The following is a 17,862-nucleotide window of genomic DNA, read 5'->3' as shown; positions in this document are numbered from 1 at the left end:
GATTATAATAGAGAATGGGAAGGGATCATAAATTATCTATGGATGTTACATTGTATCACGTGGACTTGTGTACTAGGCTAGAAATTTACCTGCAAGTAATTGGTGCAAATTTCTCTCTCTGGTCTATACACGTATAAGTACATCTCTTCTTCCACTGGATTATAATCTTCATTACATTTTCTTTTAAGAAGTATCAGTTGTCACATGGAGTGCTTTGCCAAATCATCATCATCATGTGGGCTTTTTTTCCCAATAGATTTGCAGTTGTTCTAGAGATCTGGAGTGCTGCCTTGCCCTTGACATCACTTGCTGTCTCTCTGAGGCATGTCACAGTTTTGTGGATTTTGGGGTTTGCACATGAGAAGCGGGGAGAGGAGTGTTTTTTGTATTCAGTAGCTGTACTGTGGACCCTTCTGTGTGATTGCAGGATGATCTGCAATTGCAGTCAACCAGCTGCAGCAGTCTTGGTGGACCAGTCTGTGTTCACACTATGTTGGAATCCATGTGGGCTACTGCTGTGCTTTACTTTTGGACATGCAGTGAAGAAGTAAGACAGCTTTTCTCAAAAACTGTAGGAATGGGCATAATACTGTGGCACGTTCTTCTCTGACAATGATTATTACAATGAAAAAAATCTTCATCCGTATCTTTTAGGAAAATATAAAGTTGTGTGATTAAGACATCCTGATTCTTGATCTGCAGGGCGGCTTCCGTGCCAAATTGGAGGGAAGAATGCCTCTTCTGGAGAGGGGCATTAGTTTCTCAGGAAGCCAGTCTCTCCTCATTCTTCAAGTTGATGGGATCATGGCTAAAAGTGATAAGGCAAGCCCCAAACAGGCTGTGATGTCATGTCCTGCTTGCAGCAAAGCTGTAAAGACTCAGAGCTGTGAGTGTGATTCGTGTGCTGGACTTGCTCCGTTCAGAAGTATGTCAGGACAGGAAGGTTTCTTTAATGTGAAGGGGTGGGGAGAAATGGTGGCAATTTTGCCTCAATTGAGGCAAAAGAGTGAATGGCACCCTCTTATGCAAATAGATTTGGGAATTCAACAGAGCAGGTAGAGGAACTTGCTGGCTGAGAGAACAGGAGCCCTGGCTGTGACCTCTTCCCGGCCTCCACCATTAGAACCTTCCAATGTAGAGAGTGAAACTCTTGCTTTACTTCTTTTTCTTTTTGCTTGTTGTAGTTAGAGACTGTCCCAGGGGTTATTGCTGATGTTATTATGTTATCAAAAAATATACAAAGGGAGTAACTTAAAAATGTCTGTGAACCGGGAAAGCACTGATGCTAAAGAAGTTTTGCATCCGTAGCAGAAGCTTACTGCCCCAGCTGTGTGTGGAGCAGCTGGTGCTTTGTTTTTCCACAGGACATCAGGAATGATCAGTGATGCTTCTGATGCGGGTAAATTGCTATTAGTAGCTGAAGCAGACAAAAGTAATTTCTTTGTTTCTCAGGGGACTGTAATGACTGTACTATTGTGTTATTGTAACAGAGGGAAGTGACATTTGTTTTCCTGAATGCTATCAAGCTGGTTCATAATTGCATTTATCAGCTGATTTGATTTGAAGGGAACAGTTTTTAAGGAACTTGTTTTTCAGAGGTCCAGATGCCATTCAGCTTCCATTGAAATCATGGGAAGGGGTTGCTAGGAGCTATGGGACAGTTATTTATTGAGACTGTAGTTTAACTGCTTGCTTGTCTGGTTGTATTATATTTGTAAAAATAATCATATTCTTATTTTGAGAGGAGTTAGCCAGAGATGGCAGATTCTTCTGTTTCTCTGTAGGTTATGTGTAGTCTACACATGTATATTCCTGTTTATTGAGAAGCTTTCAAAGGGAAGATGGGAAACTTGCAGAAGAATCTCTTGTCCCCTTTCTAAGCCTTTCTTCTGATTTCAACTACTCAATAACATGATTTAAAAATATATTCAAACTTTAAGCCATGAAGCTGATTAGTTTGGGGACATTAGCAGGTGGAGGAAAGGAGGAACTGAGATAATAAAGGGAGAAGTTACAGCTAAGCTAGTAAACAGTGCAAGATATATGGGCAGACTCAGAGCTGTAAATAGCAATAATCCAGAATTATATCTGCCTGGTCTGAATACAAGGATTCTTTTCAGGGTTAGTACAACATTAGAAGTGAAATGTGAAAGGTACTGAAGGAAAGGAAGTGTTAGTTCCTCTCCTTTAAGCTCTCTTGATTAGATCTGTTTGTGAAGTTAACAAATGCATGTGAAGTGCATGAGGCTTGATACCATCTCTTAAATAATGCTGTTTAACAAGGTACTGATTAAGCTACAATAAACTAAAATGAAACACAGATGCAGGATCCTCTTTTTGAAAATGCACATCTGTCATCTCTAGAAGAGGATTACATAAGGTACATTAGTAGGGGAAGAGTCCGAACAAGCTCAGAATGACATAAATAAAAGCTTCAAACTGCAGCAAACACAAGCTGATAGGATTGGAAATATTTGCAAATATGGGAAATGTAGTGTACAGAAAGTAGGCATAAGATATATCTATCTGAAATGTCAAAGTAGCTAGGAAAAGTTTAGATGCACGGAGGAATTTGCTGAATTCATTGGGTGAGGGCTTCTGTTACCTTCAGAACAATGACAAAAACACAAAACCAAAGGAGTTTTTTAAATGGAGCCTTGAGATTGAAGATTTGGAATCTGTATTTTATGCTGGAGGTCTTAATGTGCATTAATGGATTATATCAAGTCTTATGAGAAAGTAAGCCACCTGATGCAGCTGTTACACCATCTAGCAGCAGTCAAATTTTTGGGGGGAGTTTCTTTTCCTTTTTGGGTTGATCAGGTTTTGTGCTGCATAGAGGGGAAGTTTTAGAAGGCCAAATTACATGGCAGCGATCCACAAAGTCTTGGAGCAGAATTTTCAGCCTGCATCTGGAAGTGCCCTGCAGTCTACAGACTGATTTATTCCATGGCAGGATTGTCACAGCGGTGGATGGTACTTCAGTGTCTGCATTATGTGGACATCAGTGATCTGTTGATTTATTTTTAACTCGTCTACCCTGCAACAGATTGTCAGAGCACTGACATAGGTGATGCTGCTCACCATCATTACTGGGGTGAAGAGAAGGGTAAGAAACCTTGGGGCAAACCAGAACAACTCACAGGTGAAATTCTTTCCAATTCCCTTCTGTTAGTAACTATCATCTTCCTTCTACCACAGGTTCCAGGGCATATCTTTCATGCACATAAAGATATATTCTTTTAATCCAGAATACTTATTGTACTTTAAACAGGAAAGCAATTGACCTATTTGATTGCTGTATTTTTTCCTCTTCTGAGTAATACATTTTTACACACCTACATGCATCCTTGCGATGCATTTCTTTTGGTAAGGCCTGTGTACATCTGCAGCCAGTGCCACTACAGCTCCAGAGCTTCTATTGAAGTTTTCCAGCAACTCTTTGTAGAAAGGGAATATGGTAGACTTTCTGAAGTATAAATCACCTAATAAAATCTGCTGTTCAGATAGCACGTTTGTAGACTCTTTAGGTACCAAATCACAGACAGGAAATCATGATATGTGCTTACTTGCCCCATTCCAGCTGTGACTCTTTGGCAAAGAGTAGTTTAGCCTTCATTTTGGAACATGTACTGGGCAGAGGGCTGCAATAGGTCGCAGGTGAGGGAGGACTTCTGTCTTAGTTCTTTCAGTGCCATTTGACACTCCAATCCAGCAAGTTACAGATCATTTGGGTCATCTCATATTCCTGCTGTCAGTTGGGAAAGTGAGATCTTGACAGGGTGGACGATTAAAATGGGAATTCAAGTGGTTTCCACCTACTTCTGTTATACTGAGGGTTCCTGTTGTTGTTGTCCCTTCTCATTGTTGAGTGCTACATCTGGTGCAGGTAGTTCAGATCACAAGATGCAGATTGAGCTCTGGGTGGAAGCCTGAGACATGAGGCCATGAATTGCCAGCCTCTTGGATAACAAAGGACATGAAAATAAGTGGTGCCAGTGTGAATGGACACTAGGAGACACAGCAGCAGGGGACTCAGGAGGAAGAGCAAGATTTGTGTGCAGGTAGGCTGATGGGATAAAAGCCCAGGGGATCCTTTGTTTAGGGTACTCCTTGAAAGAACCAGCTTAGGCTGTTTCTGCATTACTGCACTGTGAATAAATGGTTTTGTGGAACAAAACCTCTGAGACACTGCCATGGGAAACATGGGATGGAAGCAGTAAGGAAACCTGGTCTGACTGTGTGAGTGGGGTGTACAGGGAGTCAAGCAGGGGTCCCTGGGCTCACAGGAGCCACCTGCTTTGAGGGAGCTTCAGTCCCAGCAGTGAAAGTCTCCTGTTGTGAGTGTGACTGCCAGAGAGTCACGTGGATGGTCAGACTGGAAGGTTTCCTTAACACCAAGTACTTCATGCTGATAACCCAGAAGAACCTAATTTTGTGCTTCTGTCAGATGTTCTGTTGAGGGGAATGCCCCAGCCACCAGGCCCAAGACACGTGCATGCTTTTCCTTCCTTTTGTACTTGTCAACTACCTTGAGAGGCTGTGGTCCTGTTTTCTCTGAATCTGACTGATTTTGCTGCAGCTTTGTGGTTCTAGCAACATAGTGAGGGCTCAAGTGGTTTGGTTCCAGGTGTCTGCATTTTGTTTTTTGCCTGTCCTGCAGAAAGCTAAACTGGACTACCTGAGTGGGTGAAATCTTAGCTTCACTGAGTTAAGATCAGTTGGGGTCTCTGCAGCCAGGATTTTGACCTGTTTTTAATGGCATTTGTGTCTGAAGACTCTCTGCAATGGCAGTATGCCTGGGGTCCATCTTTTAGGAGCCAGTGTGGCTGTAAGTAAGAGCAACAGCTGAGCTTCAAGCTGTCCTCTGTCTTGGCGTTCCCATGTGCCCCAGCCAGCGTTGCAGGAAGTTATGAACCAAATAGAACACAGTGAGGGAGGAAGCTGAGCCCTTACCTGCCACCTCCTGGGAAAGTGTACTCTGCTGTAGTATGGAGATGCTGTAGTATTGAGGAATTCTCATTTTGTGTGAGGTATGGCCTAAACATCTAATTGGAATCCTGAAGAGAAGGGACTAGCTAGGAGCAGTTTCCTTGCCTTAGCATTTCTTTCTTTTTGGCAGGCCCCCAGTTTGACGTGCTTCAAACTGGGATCCCACTTCCCAGGTGCCCAACTCCTCACCTTTGGATCAGGTAGAACATGGAATTAATTTAGCTGTGCGATGTCCTGTGGAACTTGTCACAACTTGCTTTGTGTTGGCTTTGAGTGGCACTGCTTTTCTGGCATCCTTGTCTGTCTGTACTCAGTACTGCAGATGGTCTGTTCATTCACGTAACCTTATCCTTTAATTAGCACTGTGGAGTTAAAGTACTTTAGGTTGGTACAGACAGAGTTTGAGTTGTGTGCATTATTAGGGACCCAGCAGATTGGGGATGTGACAGGGTGGCATCTGGGTTGGGTTTACAGCTTTCTCTAAGCCACCCTTGAACAAAGGCAGGCTTTATTAGAGCGTCTGCCAGGCTTCTTTACCAGAGCAGGGCTGTTTCACATCATTTTTGAATATGTTGGGTTATATCTGCTGTTTGAGCTCTTTCAAAGAATTCTAACACGTGCTGACCTTGTAGTACCTGCAGAAAAAACTGGTTTGACTTGTTTGCCGTCATCAGAGAGGGTTAACTGTGTTTTCCAATAATTTTCCTTGTTCTCTTTATAGTCATAACATGTCCTTGCCTGCAAGCCCAGAACCTTTTTTGAGGGGGGACACAGGGCAGAACTCCTTCCCTTTTGCTGTTATCGCTGGCAGTAGTACAGAACATATTACCTGGCATCTTTTCATTGAAGCTTAATGTTCTCTGGATTTCCCTTCTCTATGTTTTCTTGGGAAAATACCTTCCCTTCCTGGCTTGATGATTGTGGTTTGATAATCCCATCTCAGCCCATGTTTATAGTCCCTCTGGCTTGGCTCTTTTAGAGCTCTAAGCAGGTGTGGGGAGGATCTGAGGAGGTTCTGTGTTTTCTCTTTATGCTGGGATTCAATAACGCTGGTAAATCTCATGTTTACATTTGTCCTTCAGCAAGGAAGTATCTTTGTTGCTAGTTTATGCATACTGATCTATTTTACTTTTAAAGTAAGTGATGCCTGAAAGTTACGGAGGCGTTGCCTTTAAAGCTCTCATGCATGCTTTGTTGATGCTCTGTCTTGGCCTCTATGGGAGTAATATAAATCCTGCCCACGTGTCAGTAAAGCTCTTGAACTTGGCTGAGTGCTCGAACAGGCAAACAGCATCCTGCAGCAGATGGAGTGTGTGATTGGGATGCAGCAGGCCTTGCATGCAGTTTTGGTTTTGTTTATAATTTGCTCTATGACCTTTGATAATTCTTTCCCCCTCAGTGAAAAGAGGGTAGTGAGCCATCATTCTCCATAAGAAGTGCCTTGGAACTTACAACTCGTTTTTTCTATTTTTCAATCAAAACCAATCAAATGTGTTCATTTTACACAACTGCAGCATTCCTGTGGAGTCTGTTGGAAATAGGCCAAGCTTTCTAGGTTTTTGATTCCACGAAAGATGCTGAATTTTCTGGTTCTATCTTCAAAACTTCCAATTAAATGTTAAATAAAAAATAAATGCTGTATAAGTTGGGGGTATGTACTAAGTGCTAAGCTATAGTGCTTCCACATTATTAAACAGCATAATACATAGGGCATTTATCTAGTGTCTGTTTTCTGCTTTTTTCAGATTCAAAACCAGCCAAACAAAAAGTTGGTATGTCATGGAAACAGAAGAACAGTGCATCATTCAGTTGCCCTGTTTAATATAGTCCCTGCTGTGTTAATTCCCTTCTAATCTGTTCTTCAAACACAATTGATTGTGTCTCATTTGTGGCAAGTTACATTCCAAATAAACGCTCCATGATATTACATGTTTTACATTAAATAAAAAGCTTTTTAACTTCACTAATCTAATAAAAGGTATGGTTAATTATGCCTGCCTTTCAGATGAGCACTGCCAATTTTGGCTAATTTATGACTATCACTGTCTTTCCTATGTGAAATGCTTCCCTGTTATATTGGTAAAAGAAGGATAAAGTATATGTAGTCCATCCAGTGAATTCACAATCCCTAGTGAGGGATTTTGATTATATTAATCTCTAATAGTCTTAGGAAAGGAACAGCTCATGTTATCATCTTTGAACTGACAGTGGTACAGGTTTATGTGAATGACAAGAGCCAAGTGCAGGCTGTTGTCTGTTTTTAGCCAAAGCTACAGCATTCACTCTGTTTTAGGATGACTCCTGAGGCAGTTCGATCCCGTATGGGGGGTTGGCAGTTTAGGAAACTTACCTGTATGAGCTTTGTTCTCTGCACCTCCAGGTATCACGCTCAGCTTGGAGAGCTGCTCTTCCTCCTTCTCCCTTGCCAAGCAAACTCAAGCATGATCCCTGCCCTCTAGCTCTGCTCTCAGAACGCTTTCAGAACTGGCTGTGAATTTATTGGTTCATTTTGCGCTAATAGTGCTCTGACCTGTCTAGTTAAAATTCTTTGAAAATTCTGTGTCCCTTCTCACCCAGCAAGTGCAACAAAATCCAGAGAAAATAAGACCTATGTTTCGGTCCAGTGGATGACATAGCTTTGGTTAAGAAATTATTGCCTTTCAAGCTACTTTAACATCATCTAATATTTTTATTTTTTTAGTTGCAAGGCCTTACAATGGCACAGAATGAGCACTGCATTCAAGCCTCCTTCCTGTAAATGATAGGACCAAACAAGGCGGTGTGATGAACATGCCACTGCATCAAATCTCTGTCATTCCAGCTCAGGATGTCACCTCTTCCAGAGTCTCCAGGAGCAAGACCAAAGAAAAAGAGGAACAGGTACTGTCAGATATGCTTGATTTTCACAGGAAATTATGAAAGTATAAAATGATAGGGGTTACCAAATCAGACCTGATTTTCTTCCAAAGCCCCAACTCCTTCCATTACTGCTGCTCTTAGTGAGGATGAATGCTACCAAATTACCTACTTATTCTTAAAGCAGTAATTAATTAGGCTGGCACATTGCAGCCTTTGCTTGCCAGAACTAGGCAAGAAGTTACTATCACAGAAGAGATGCTCTAAATCCGTAAAGCACTTTGTCTCAGGAGTCTGCTGGAATCTGTCGCTCCCCACGTGTCACATATCGTTACTGTCTGGGCAGCTCCCTAGGTAAGAGAGCTCTGCTGTTTCCTCCCTTTGGTGCTCTCCCATGTAGTAACTGTATGTGCTGAGAGTGAAACAGCTGCTTTGTCAAAGTCAGGGCAGTGCTGGGAATTTACTGCCCTGCTCTGGGGCAGTGGAGATGAGGCAGATCAGAAAAACCTGTGCCTCTAACCATGCAGTGGGCCCAGAAGTAAGAGTCCCAACTCTCCTTCTAAACATGTTTTTCATTTCCAACACAGTGACTTTGGTGTTAACAAATATCCCCTGTGTTTCCTTCATCATAACTAGTTGAAATGTTGATTATCTTTCCCCTTGCTGGGTTGCTGTTGTATTTTCAGGCCTTAGCACATTAGAAACAGAACAGAATACTTTTTCAAATATGTGCAGTGTTGAAGAGGAAGTGGGACCATGCAAGCAATAAATGAGGCTAAGTTGGAAACACTTTGTGTTTCCCAAGTCTTGTCTTTCCTGTCTCCATCAGCATATTCATTCATCCCTAGGTGTCCTGCATTCTGCCAAAACTGCATCTGGAACAGCTGGAGCACTGGGTGGGCTGTCAGCTGCACTGACACAGTGGCTGCTCCTGGCTACCTGGCTCTTAGGCGCCCTTCCTTGCTCCTGCTTCTGGCGTTAATCATAAATGCTGGATCTTACAATGAGCTGGAGGGCAATCAAGTTGTTAATGTGCTGACTTTGACCAATCCAGTTAAATTTTCATATTGCATCAGTTAAGATGTTCAAGGATACTTTATGACTATAAAGAGTCCATGTGAAGTCTTGGATGCAGTCAAGACCCATTGGGCAAGACTGAGTTTTCCTCATATTTAAAGAATATAGTGAAGGGGAGATGGCATACAAGAGAAGAAGAATTTCTAGATTATCCATGCCATATTTTTAATCAGATTTTAGTTTCAAAATGCCTGTTTTCTGTTGAGATAGCAGTTCCAAGATAAAGAGCAGCAATGGAGCTGAACATGATGCTGTGTTGGGCAAATCTGCTGAGCAGTTGCAGGTAGCTGTGCCCTAGGTAATATCTACTGTACAAGACATTGATACTAGGAAACAAAAAAGGTGTTTCAGTACAAGGTCAGCGTAACTTCAATACTTTCCTATTTTAGTTGCTTAAGATCCCATTAGACAACATAGGTCACAGTTATTTCTTTGTTGTTGTTGGCCTAGACACAGTTCTTATGTCTTCAAAAACGTAAAATAGTTTGTGAGAAAAATGTGCAACATTTCACAGCTTGATTCAAGTACCATGATTATCTTACCTTACCTTTATTATATAATAAGAATAGTAAATTACTTACTTTTTCTGTGCAGGAACAGTAAGCAACTCAATCAAATGTGTGCACTGTGGTCTTAAAATATTTTGAGTTGTACAAAGCCACTTGACAATCTGAACAAAATCAAACCACAAACCACAATCAAAACCAATAGTACTATTTCACAGATAAACATGTAGGTTTGCTTTGTAGTACCAAGCTTCTTAGACCAAGTGCATTTCCAGGTGTGCACTTTATAGATTGAGCAGACTCATGTACGTGTCTCCCCTGTTTATTAACAAGCTGTGGCTCAAGCCAAGGTGAATAAAGGTAGAGTGTCATCTAGCAGATGAAATTTTGTCTTGCTTTCATTTTCGCTATTTCAAACCAGACCTTTGGCTTGTTGGTACCTACATCCTGCACTGTAAGAAGTCCTTTGGAGGAAAGGCTCAAGAAGCACAGCAGCAGAAAAGGAAGGACCATGGTGCCTAGTAAGAGAACTTCCACCAGTCTCAGAAAAATCAGTGTTTTTCCCATTCCCCAGAACATGCTTTACGTTCTGCTGTGTTTGTGTTTATGGATGTGCTTAGTTATCCACATTTATAGTAGAGCTGCAGAGGAAGAATTCTCAGTCTGAACAGTACAGATCTCGTACTGTTTCTTCTCTTCTATGCTTCTGGTCAAGCTGTAGCTCTTGTATTTCAGGTTAAGGCTTGGTTTTATTCTATTTTTTCTTGCTACAAGAGGAAATTTTCTGGATTACTGATTTGTGACTAAGTGAAAAACAGCAAGAAATGCTTACTACCTTTATAATTACAGTCCAGTTTCTTGTATTGAGTGACGTATAATACCTAGACATGCTTCGTGACAGCTTAAATTGTAGACTCAATACCTGGTGGAAGACTGGCAAAGATCATATTGAATTTAAAGAAGTGTTAAGAGGAAAGACTTTTGCCTGCCATTTGTGGTCTGTGTCCTCAGTGATAACCTACACATAACAGAGCCTGGTAGATTCAGGTTAATGTAATTTTCAACATATAAAACAGTTGAAATCTGAGGTTAGCAGCAGTATTTAATGAAACTTTGTCCATTTCCCCAGTAAAAATGGAAGGTCATAAAGGGATTATTACTCTTGCACTTAACTCAGATGAACTGATAGCTTTAAGGGCTATTAATAAACCATCATTAGCTTCTTACTTACCCTTCACTAGGAATAGCTTCATGCTTACCTGATTTAAGGGAGAGTCACTCTACTGTGTGTGAGAAGCTACAACCCCCCTTCCCCTGTTTGGTGGGCAGTATGCTGGCAGCAGTGTTTCCTAATGCATGCAAAATAAACAGCTCTCAGGACTTGATGGGAAACAAGGAAATGATGCTGGCATGTGATTGAGGTGTTGTTCTGGCTTTCTTATAGCATTGTCTTTTTGTGGGCTTTCTGCCTTCCTCACAGCAGACTGATGTCTACTACAAGTTGTTAGTGTTACTGCAGTGAGTGAAGCTCCCCCAGCAATAGCTTTTCACTGCTCTTCTCAAGCTGTGCATCAACCGTGGCCTCCCATGCTATGATCTCTGCAGATCTCGTAAGCAGATCAGAGATGGGTGGGATCAGTGATTGAAGGAGAGATCATGAGATGTTGGTGCAAGTCATTTTTGGGCACAGTACTGTCTCTTCTCAGTAGCCTCAATCTAGGAATCAATACTGAGTTGTCATCAAAGATCACACAGCATTTATCATAGACGCAGATCAATGTTCTAGTCAGATTTAAACTTGCTGATTCCAGTTGATCAGCTGAAACTCCCTTCTGTTCACTTGTTTTCTAAATGCTGTGTAGTCTTACTGGCTGCTATGTGCTCAGCAGAGGTGCTGTGATTGTCCCTGACAATCAGGTACTTCTCAAAGCTGTCATCTGGAAGATACTGAGTGCCTAATTTGTCTGGAAGAAACTATGGTGAGAGAAGCACATTGTGATGCATCTTGATAAAGTTGTTCTGCCTTTTTAATGATCTGCATCTTGTAACAGGAAAGGCACTATGGCATATTGATTCAAATAAGCCACGTCTTACTGGAAAAGCAGGACTTGGGGGGAAAAAAGCAGTTGATGCATTTGCAAGAGTTTGTAGTCATAGATGAGTATTCTTAAGGTAAAGGTGTGTGCTTTGTTGTTGAATCTAGAGTGACACTTTGAGAGCTGGTTTTAAGGTACAGAAGCACGCTGTGACTTTTTCCATTCACTTCTTGGACTTTGAGCTGTGTATGAGTTCTCTGAGTGGCTGAATTTGGTCCAAATACTCAGGCTTTGTAAGGCTCTGTGTGTGTGTGTTTGGTTTTGCTTGCCCATTAAATTAAATCATTCATTAAGCAGCCAAGCTGTAAATCCTTTGAGAGGTTTACCCCTTATTTTTTTTGTACTGCGATTTGTGTGTTTATGTGTAGCTATGTCATACATTAACATGGGGCTTGGCATTTTTCCTTTTTGAAGTTTGCTTTGTATAGAAACTGGCTAACTATGGAAGGATTTTTGTCTGAGTATTCTTTATCTCTTCTGTGAGAAACAAAATTTACTTCTCCTGCTGTACTTGGTGTAGGCATAGGCTTGGAGTTGGTGGGAATTGTGAAGACCTTTCCTGACAATTCAAATCTTGGTTTTCACTTAGTGTGTTTTTTCAATGGATCATAAAGCATTTCTCAGAAAAAGTTATACTTTCTACTCTTCCTGCCCCTTGCCTGTTTAAGGGCTTTCTTCTACTGTCCCATATGTTCCTGGCAAGAGTATGACTTATCTTGCCTTTGGTGTGGTACCTGGAAAACTGTCAAGAGGCACACAGAGTGTAGCCAGGCCTAAATTAAGCCAAGTCTGTAATTTGGGATTTGTTTTTGTCTTACCACCCTGTGAGATGGTATTGGGCAAGTCCTTTGGGTTCCTGTGCTGTCCTGACTCCCATCTGTGAAAGAGGGCTGGCACTGCTGACTAGCCTTGTAGAGGACTTCAGGTGCATGGATAAAAGCTGAGAAGCTGGAAGCCTTTGTCACTAGGTCCTTTGAGATGTCTGCTTTGCCAGAGGCCCAATCTGCAGACACTTGTGCTGATGGCCCAAAGCCCTGCTGCAGAACGTGGTGGGCATGGGGTATGTGGAGAGCAGAGGGGTCGTCCTCCTGTAGTTGAATATTGCTCGATCTTGGTTGTGGTGAATGCAAAATGTGACTTTCCTGAATTTCTTCTGCTCTTACTGTGCTTGAGTGCAGGATGAGAAGCTGGTCCTCTCGAGCCCTACTCTTGGAAACTAGCACATGTTGCTTCCCAGGAAACCCCAATGAAGTGGGAAGAGAGGAGGCAGGAAGTGGGAGGGAGGGGATGGGATGGGAGGGAGCAGCTCCCGCTTGGGCAATCCTAACAAAAAAGTCAGATCACGCTGTTTGATTCTGCATTGTGTTTGTTTTGGAGTGTGTACAGCATGTGTGTGTGAGGAAAGTAGCAGATGGCTGCTGAGTGGGGATGAATTACAAAAGGCAAAGTGTGGGAAGTGGTTTCTGAAAGGGTTTTGAGGGAAAAGGGGAGAAAACTCTTTCTTTTAAAAATTCAGTAAACGTTACAAAAGCTAACAGAAGTTGATACAGCAGCAGAATTTTAGGTAGTGATTCTTCAGAGAAGAAGCTTTGGCAGTTTCAGATTTTGCAGTTTGTTTATAATCACTCATTTGTTTACAATCTCTGTTTTGACTTTACTTATTGCATGTGAACTCCTTACTTTGATGTCTGAGACCAGAAACTTAGAGTTAATGATTACGATCTCTAGCTGCTGTATTAACCTGAATTTTAAACCACCTCTCTGTTATTAACAGAATCTCTGTCTGGCTTTTATTAGCAGCTCACTTAAATAAGCTGGGAGTCATTCTTCAAAAAATACCATATTCTGAAAGAAGTGCCGATGCTGTTTAATTACATGATAGTCATGTATGCTTTGGTGTGTTTTGCAGGTCTGTTAATGTTTCTGGTGTATGTTAATGTCCAACAATTTTCCATAAAGGGAGCCCTAGATGTGAGCTCGTGACTCGGGAGTTTATATTATTTTTATTGCCTGGCAGAAGCATGCTTGTTTGTTTGCCTTCTAATGAGACGTGTGTGTCATTCATGAACCCACAGTGATGTATATGTGCATATAAATACCTTTGTTGCTGAAATCACCACAGCTTCACAAAGATATTAGTCAAGATTTGCTTGTAGTGCGCAGTGATTTTCATCATCCATTGGCTATACTGTGTCTTTCAGGTGAGGCTGTCAGAGTCCGGCGAACTGATTTTTAAAGTTCATTGTTTATTAAATGTAATTTCTGTAAATGAGACATCGTAGAAGTACAGATATTTTTTCCTCCTGTAGGATGTTTTGCCTCATGTATTGGTGCATAATTAATTACTTTGTTGATTTGATCTTTCAGACAGATGTGTTTCTTTGTCTGGTGAAATAAAGTAGGCTGGATTTTGGGTTGTTTTTTAGGGTGCTTTGTTTTGGGTTGTTTTGAAAGAAGAATGAAGACTAACAATTCTGCCAGGGAGGCATGGTGTAGTACCCTTAATGTGCTTGAATCTCAGGGAGTTTTAAAACTGTATCTAGTTTTAAGCTGCTGATTCCCCTTAAACCCTGCACCTCAGTGGTTTACAGTTAAAACTTCAGCAAAATTATATAGATGCTTAGCTTTGCACCTTGAACTTAGCTAATTCTACTTGGCCCTTATGCCATGTATGAAAAATTCTTGACAGGGGCAGGGAAAGTTTTTCTTCAGAAATTGCTCCTCCCTGCTTTGCTGCAATCTAAGCTCTTAGGAATACAGCCTTCTGAGTCAATAGTCTTCACACCTGGAAACAAAATCCACCTTTGGGATTCATTTAGCTTCTCTTGGTACCAGAAGTGATGGTCTCTCATCTGCTTCTAAACATGTTTCTCTCTGGCAGATGACATAGCTCTTGTTTTAGGAAATTTCTTATGTAGATTTTTTGCATGTCAGCCACAAGTCAAAGCATACTTTTATTACTGAGCAAGCCCATATGTGTATTCTGTGAGGTCAGTGGTTGTAATTCAGAATTTCATTTTTTAGCAGTCAAGAATTAAATTTCAAAAACAAAGGAAGGAGCGGAATCACACATTTGTCAAGGTTTTTCATTTGTAGCCTAGTCCTCTCTTCCTGTAAATAAACACTACTTTGATGTTGAAAATGAGTAAAAATGGCCTGTTATAATGTTTTCATTTGCTTCAATGTAGACTGCATCTAATTCCTTGCACCTGGACTGCAGGTGGCTGTTAGTGTCAAGTTTGTCCTTGAGTCTGCAGCATTTTACTTCACCCCGTGCTAAGTGAGCACTGCACGTTTTCACCATGTTCTTTAAGGGTGCAGCATTTCTTGTGTTCCTGGAGGCAGGAATCTGAGGCTGTGTCACCAACTGCTTTGCACACATGTTGTACATCCTTCAGGGTAACTGGAACTGGGTGTGTTTAGCACAGATATTCATATGCTCAGATTCTGTGAGTGTGGAAGCAATTTTTGGTATATTTTTTACATCGGAACATTTTTAGTAATAAGCTTGCATCTTATGGTTAGGTTTTTCGGAGACCTTAAAGTAATGAAATGGGGTGTACATCTAAATTTTTTGTATCACCTACTGAGGTCTGTATCAAAGCTAGATTTGGAGTCACAGATTTCCAGTGTGCCTCAGTGCCTTGAAAGATAATTGCACTTCCTACTCTTTGGTACTTACACCTTGGAAAATCATTGCTGTACATCTCACAGACATAGATTTCTGGCTATCTTTATCTAAAAAGTCACTCAGGTTTTTTTTCCTAACTCTAAAGTCAAATTCACTCTCTAGTGTATAGTTGTGTTTATTAGTTAAGTGTATTGTATGTAATATCTAATGTGATAATAATGGATTGGCATCAACGTCTTAAAGGAAGTATGAGATTATCCTTTTCCTAGAATTTAGAGAGAGGAGCCTAAAAACAGATCTTTTAAAAGTTTAAAAGAGGCTGATCTTGGTGGTTTTGAATATCACCTATCAATTGACTTATTTTTCCTGTAAAGTGGTGAGGGAGCAGTCTTGTAACACATTGATTGCTTCTCCTGAATACAAAATGGCAAAATCATAAGTGTTTTAGCCAGCTGTGACTAGATGAACAAACCCCATGCCAGTTGTAAAATTTCTCCTGGCAATCTTCTGCCTGCCTGTTTCTAGTAATATTCCCAAACAGTAGATGCAGGAGGAGGTTGTTCAGATTGAAACGTGTGGTTTTGATTGATCCCAGAGAATACAAGAGTTGTTTGGGCTTGGTTTCCCTCCAGTATTCTTAGGTATGTTTACTGTTACTCAGATGGCTGAAAGCACGTCATTTAGGTAAAGATTGCAAGGTAGCCTTGCATGCAATGAAGTGAAACATTTGCTAATTTTTGCATCTTAATTTCTCTGAGCGGGTTAACTTAACAACAGTTAAGCAACTATGTTCCGCATGAAATGCTGGAATGTGATGTCCTCTTTGGCTGAGACACTGGAGTTACAGAAACATCCACAGGCAGATTTGTGGTACTGACCTGTAAACAGAGGGGATTCTGTTTTCCTACTCCACAGTTGGGATGTTTAGGAAAAGCAAAACACAGCTACTGCACACCTGTAAATTTAAACCATAGCTATTAAGTTAAATAGTGACAAGGGAAGCACTAGGGTACTTCATGGGAACATTAGCAAATTAGGACCACTGGGTACTGCTAGTGCTAATTTGTGCTTAATCTAAGAAAATATACTATTACTGCTGGGAATAGGACTGAGCTGGTTCTCTTCTGTGACTAATAAGAACAACTTGACTATTTGGCTTATAATTGCTACAAATCAGCAAGCGAAAAAAATAAATCTGTATCACTATACAATGGTGAAGTTCATGCAGAAGGGGAACAGGCATGGTGGAGTACAGATTAAAGTTTTTTAAAAACACCTGCTTTTTATGTTTTTAATATGTAAATCAGAACATACATACTTGTATGTGTGTGTATATATATAAAATTTTTAGACACTGGTAATAAAGGGCTGATTGTCCTAATTCTTAGCTGGAGTCAGCATAAAAATAGCACCTCCCACCCTCAAAACCCTTTCCTGTCAATGTGGTTGAAAATTACTTTCCTATTGAATGATTCCTTTGATGTTTGTGATACTGAAGGCCAGCAGGGGTGGCCACATCTGACTTGGAATTACCTGTGTTATGTTGCATGTAGCTGCCCCTGTACATTGAACCTGTAACTCATGGTATTTGTAAGTGGCATTTTAGCTACTAGCCTTGATTTGAAGATGAAGAGTAAAGCTTCTGTCGTAGTTTGTTTCCATGTCAGCAGCATCACAGTGCACAGAAACCATGGCTTCACTCACTAGTTGCTAGAGACTCTTTCTTGACTAATTGGAACAGACTCTTAAATGGTGTTTGGACCATGTGTTGAAAACAAATGAGTTAATTCACTTTATCTAAAAATTTACAAGTAAAATTCTGGAATCTCACCCAATAATGCGTTTCCTTCAGTGCTGTAAATAGGGCAGGGGGAATGCGGGATGGAAAGATTTCCTTTTGGGGCCTCTCTTGTCCTGTTTGAAAGTAAAGGTTGGGAGACTGGAAAACCAAGTGTCTTAATTCCAAGGGAAGCTGTGCTGCTCTTGCTGGTAGGATTTCAGTGGCTTTCCAGTTTTTGTCCTCGCTCGGTTCTCCAATGCTACCTTGGCATTTCAGAGAGAAAACTGAAAACTCTGCTTGCTCTAATGAAAGGGTGAAAGGCGTTGATCCTGTCCTCAAACCCCATTCAGGTTCTCATTTCCACTTGTCACTGCTCTACAGATTTCTACATCTAATCCTCTGCTGTACTTCTGCTTTATAAGCTGAAACCCATATAATTTGCAATCACAGCCTGTGTCATTTTGGTAAAAATAAAAGGCAGTTTTAGTACTGTGGGTTTTTTTCCCTAAACCAGTTTCACATGCTCTGTATCTATGAAGTGTCTGTAAGCCTCAATAGCCTGCTAAGCTTTGTGTCACTTTAAATATTACTGGCAGAGAGTTTCCTATGTTATTTTTTAAAATTAATTTAATTATTATTATTATTGAAAACATTGACTGATGCCTGGCTTAGCACCAATCTTGTGGAAACAGCAGCGATGTCTTCATTTGATAAGGCCAACATCAAATCTGTCATCAGTCAGATCTTCACCACTGAACTTGTTTTATATCAGTATCATTTGTTCCATTTTTAGATGGAAACATTTGAGAAGAGAAATAGAAGGAAACACTCCACTATATCAGACATAGTAAAGGTGGGAGTTCTACTGAGCTGAAAAGACCTTTAGGAATATGTTAATAGGAAACAACAGACTGGCAATAAAAC

At 40.9% G+C, this 17,862-nt stretch overlaps 1 protein-coding gene across 4 annotated transcripts in view; it reads left to right on the top strand.

Annotated features, from left to right (window-relative positions):
* Positions 1-17,862, top strand: part of MARCHF8 (membrane associated ring-CH-type finger 8) — a 96,139-nt gene that overhangs the window by 13,790 nt on the left and 64,487 nt on the right. For all 4 annotated transcript variants that reach the window (XR_005702049.1, XM_040072118.2, XM_040072115.2 and 1 more), the window contains exon 2: positions 7,694-7,872. Coding sequence is in view for 3 of the 4 variants with exons in the window: in XM_040072118.2 (XP_039928052.1) it covers positions 7,777-7,872 (96 nt within the window). In the remaining variant the exon portion in view is untranslated. The remainder of the gene's footprint in view (positions 1-7,693; positions 7,873-17,862) is intronic.

This window comes from Hirundo rustica, chromosome 8, assembly GCF_015227805.2.
Source record: "Hirundo rustica isolate bHirRus1 chromosome 8, bHirRus1.pri.v3, whole genome shotgun sequence".
Classification (NCBI taxonomy): Eukaryota; Metazoa; Chordata; class Aves; order Passeriformes; family Hirundinidae; genus Hirundo; species Hirundo rustica.
Note: the sequence above shows the minus strand (reverse complement) of the source record. Positions and strands in the feature narration are given on the sequence as shown.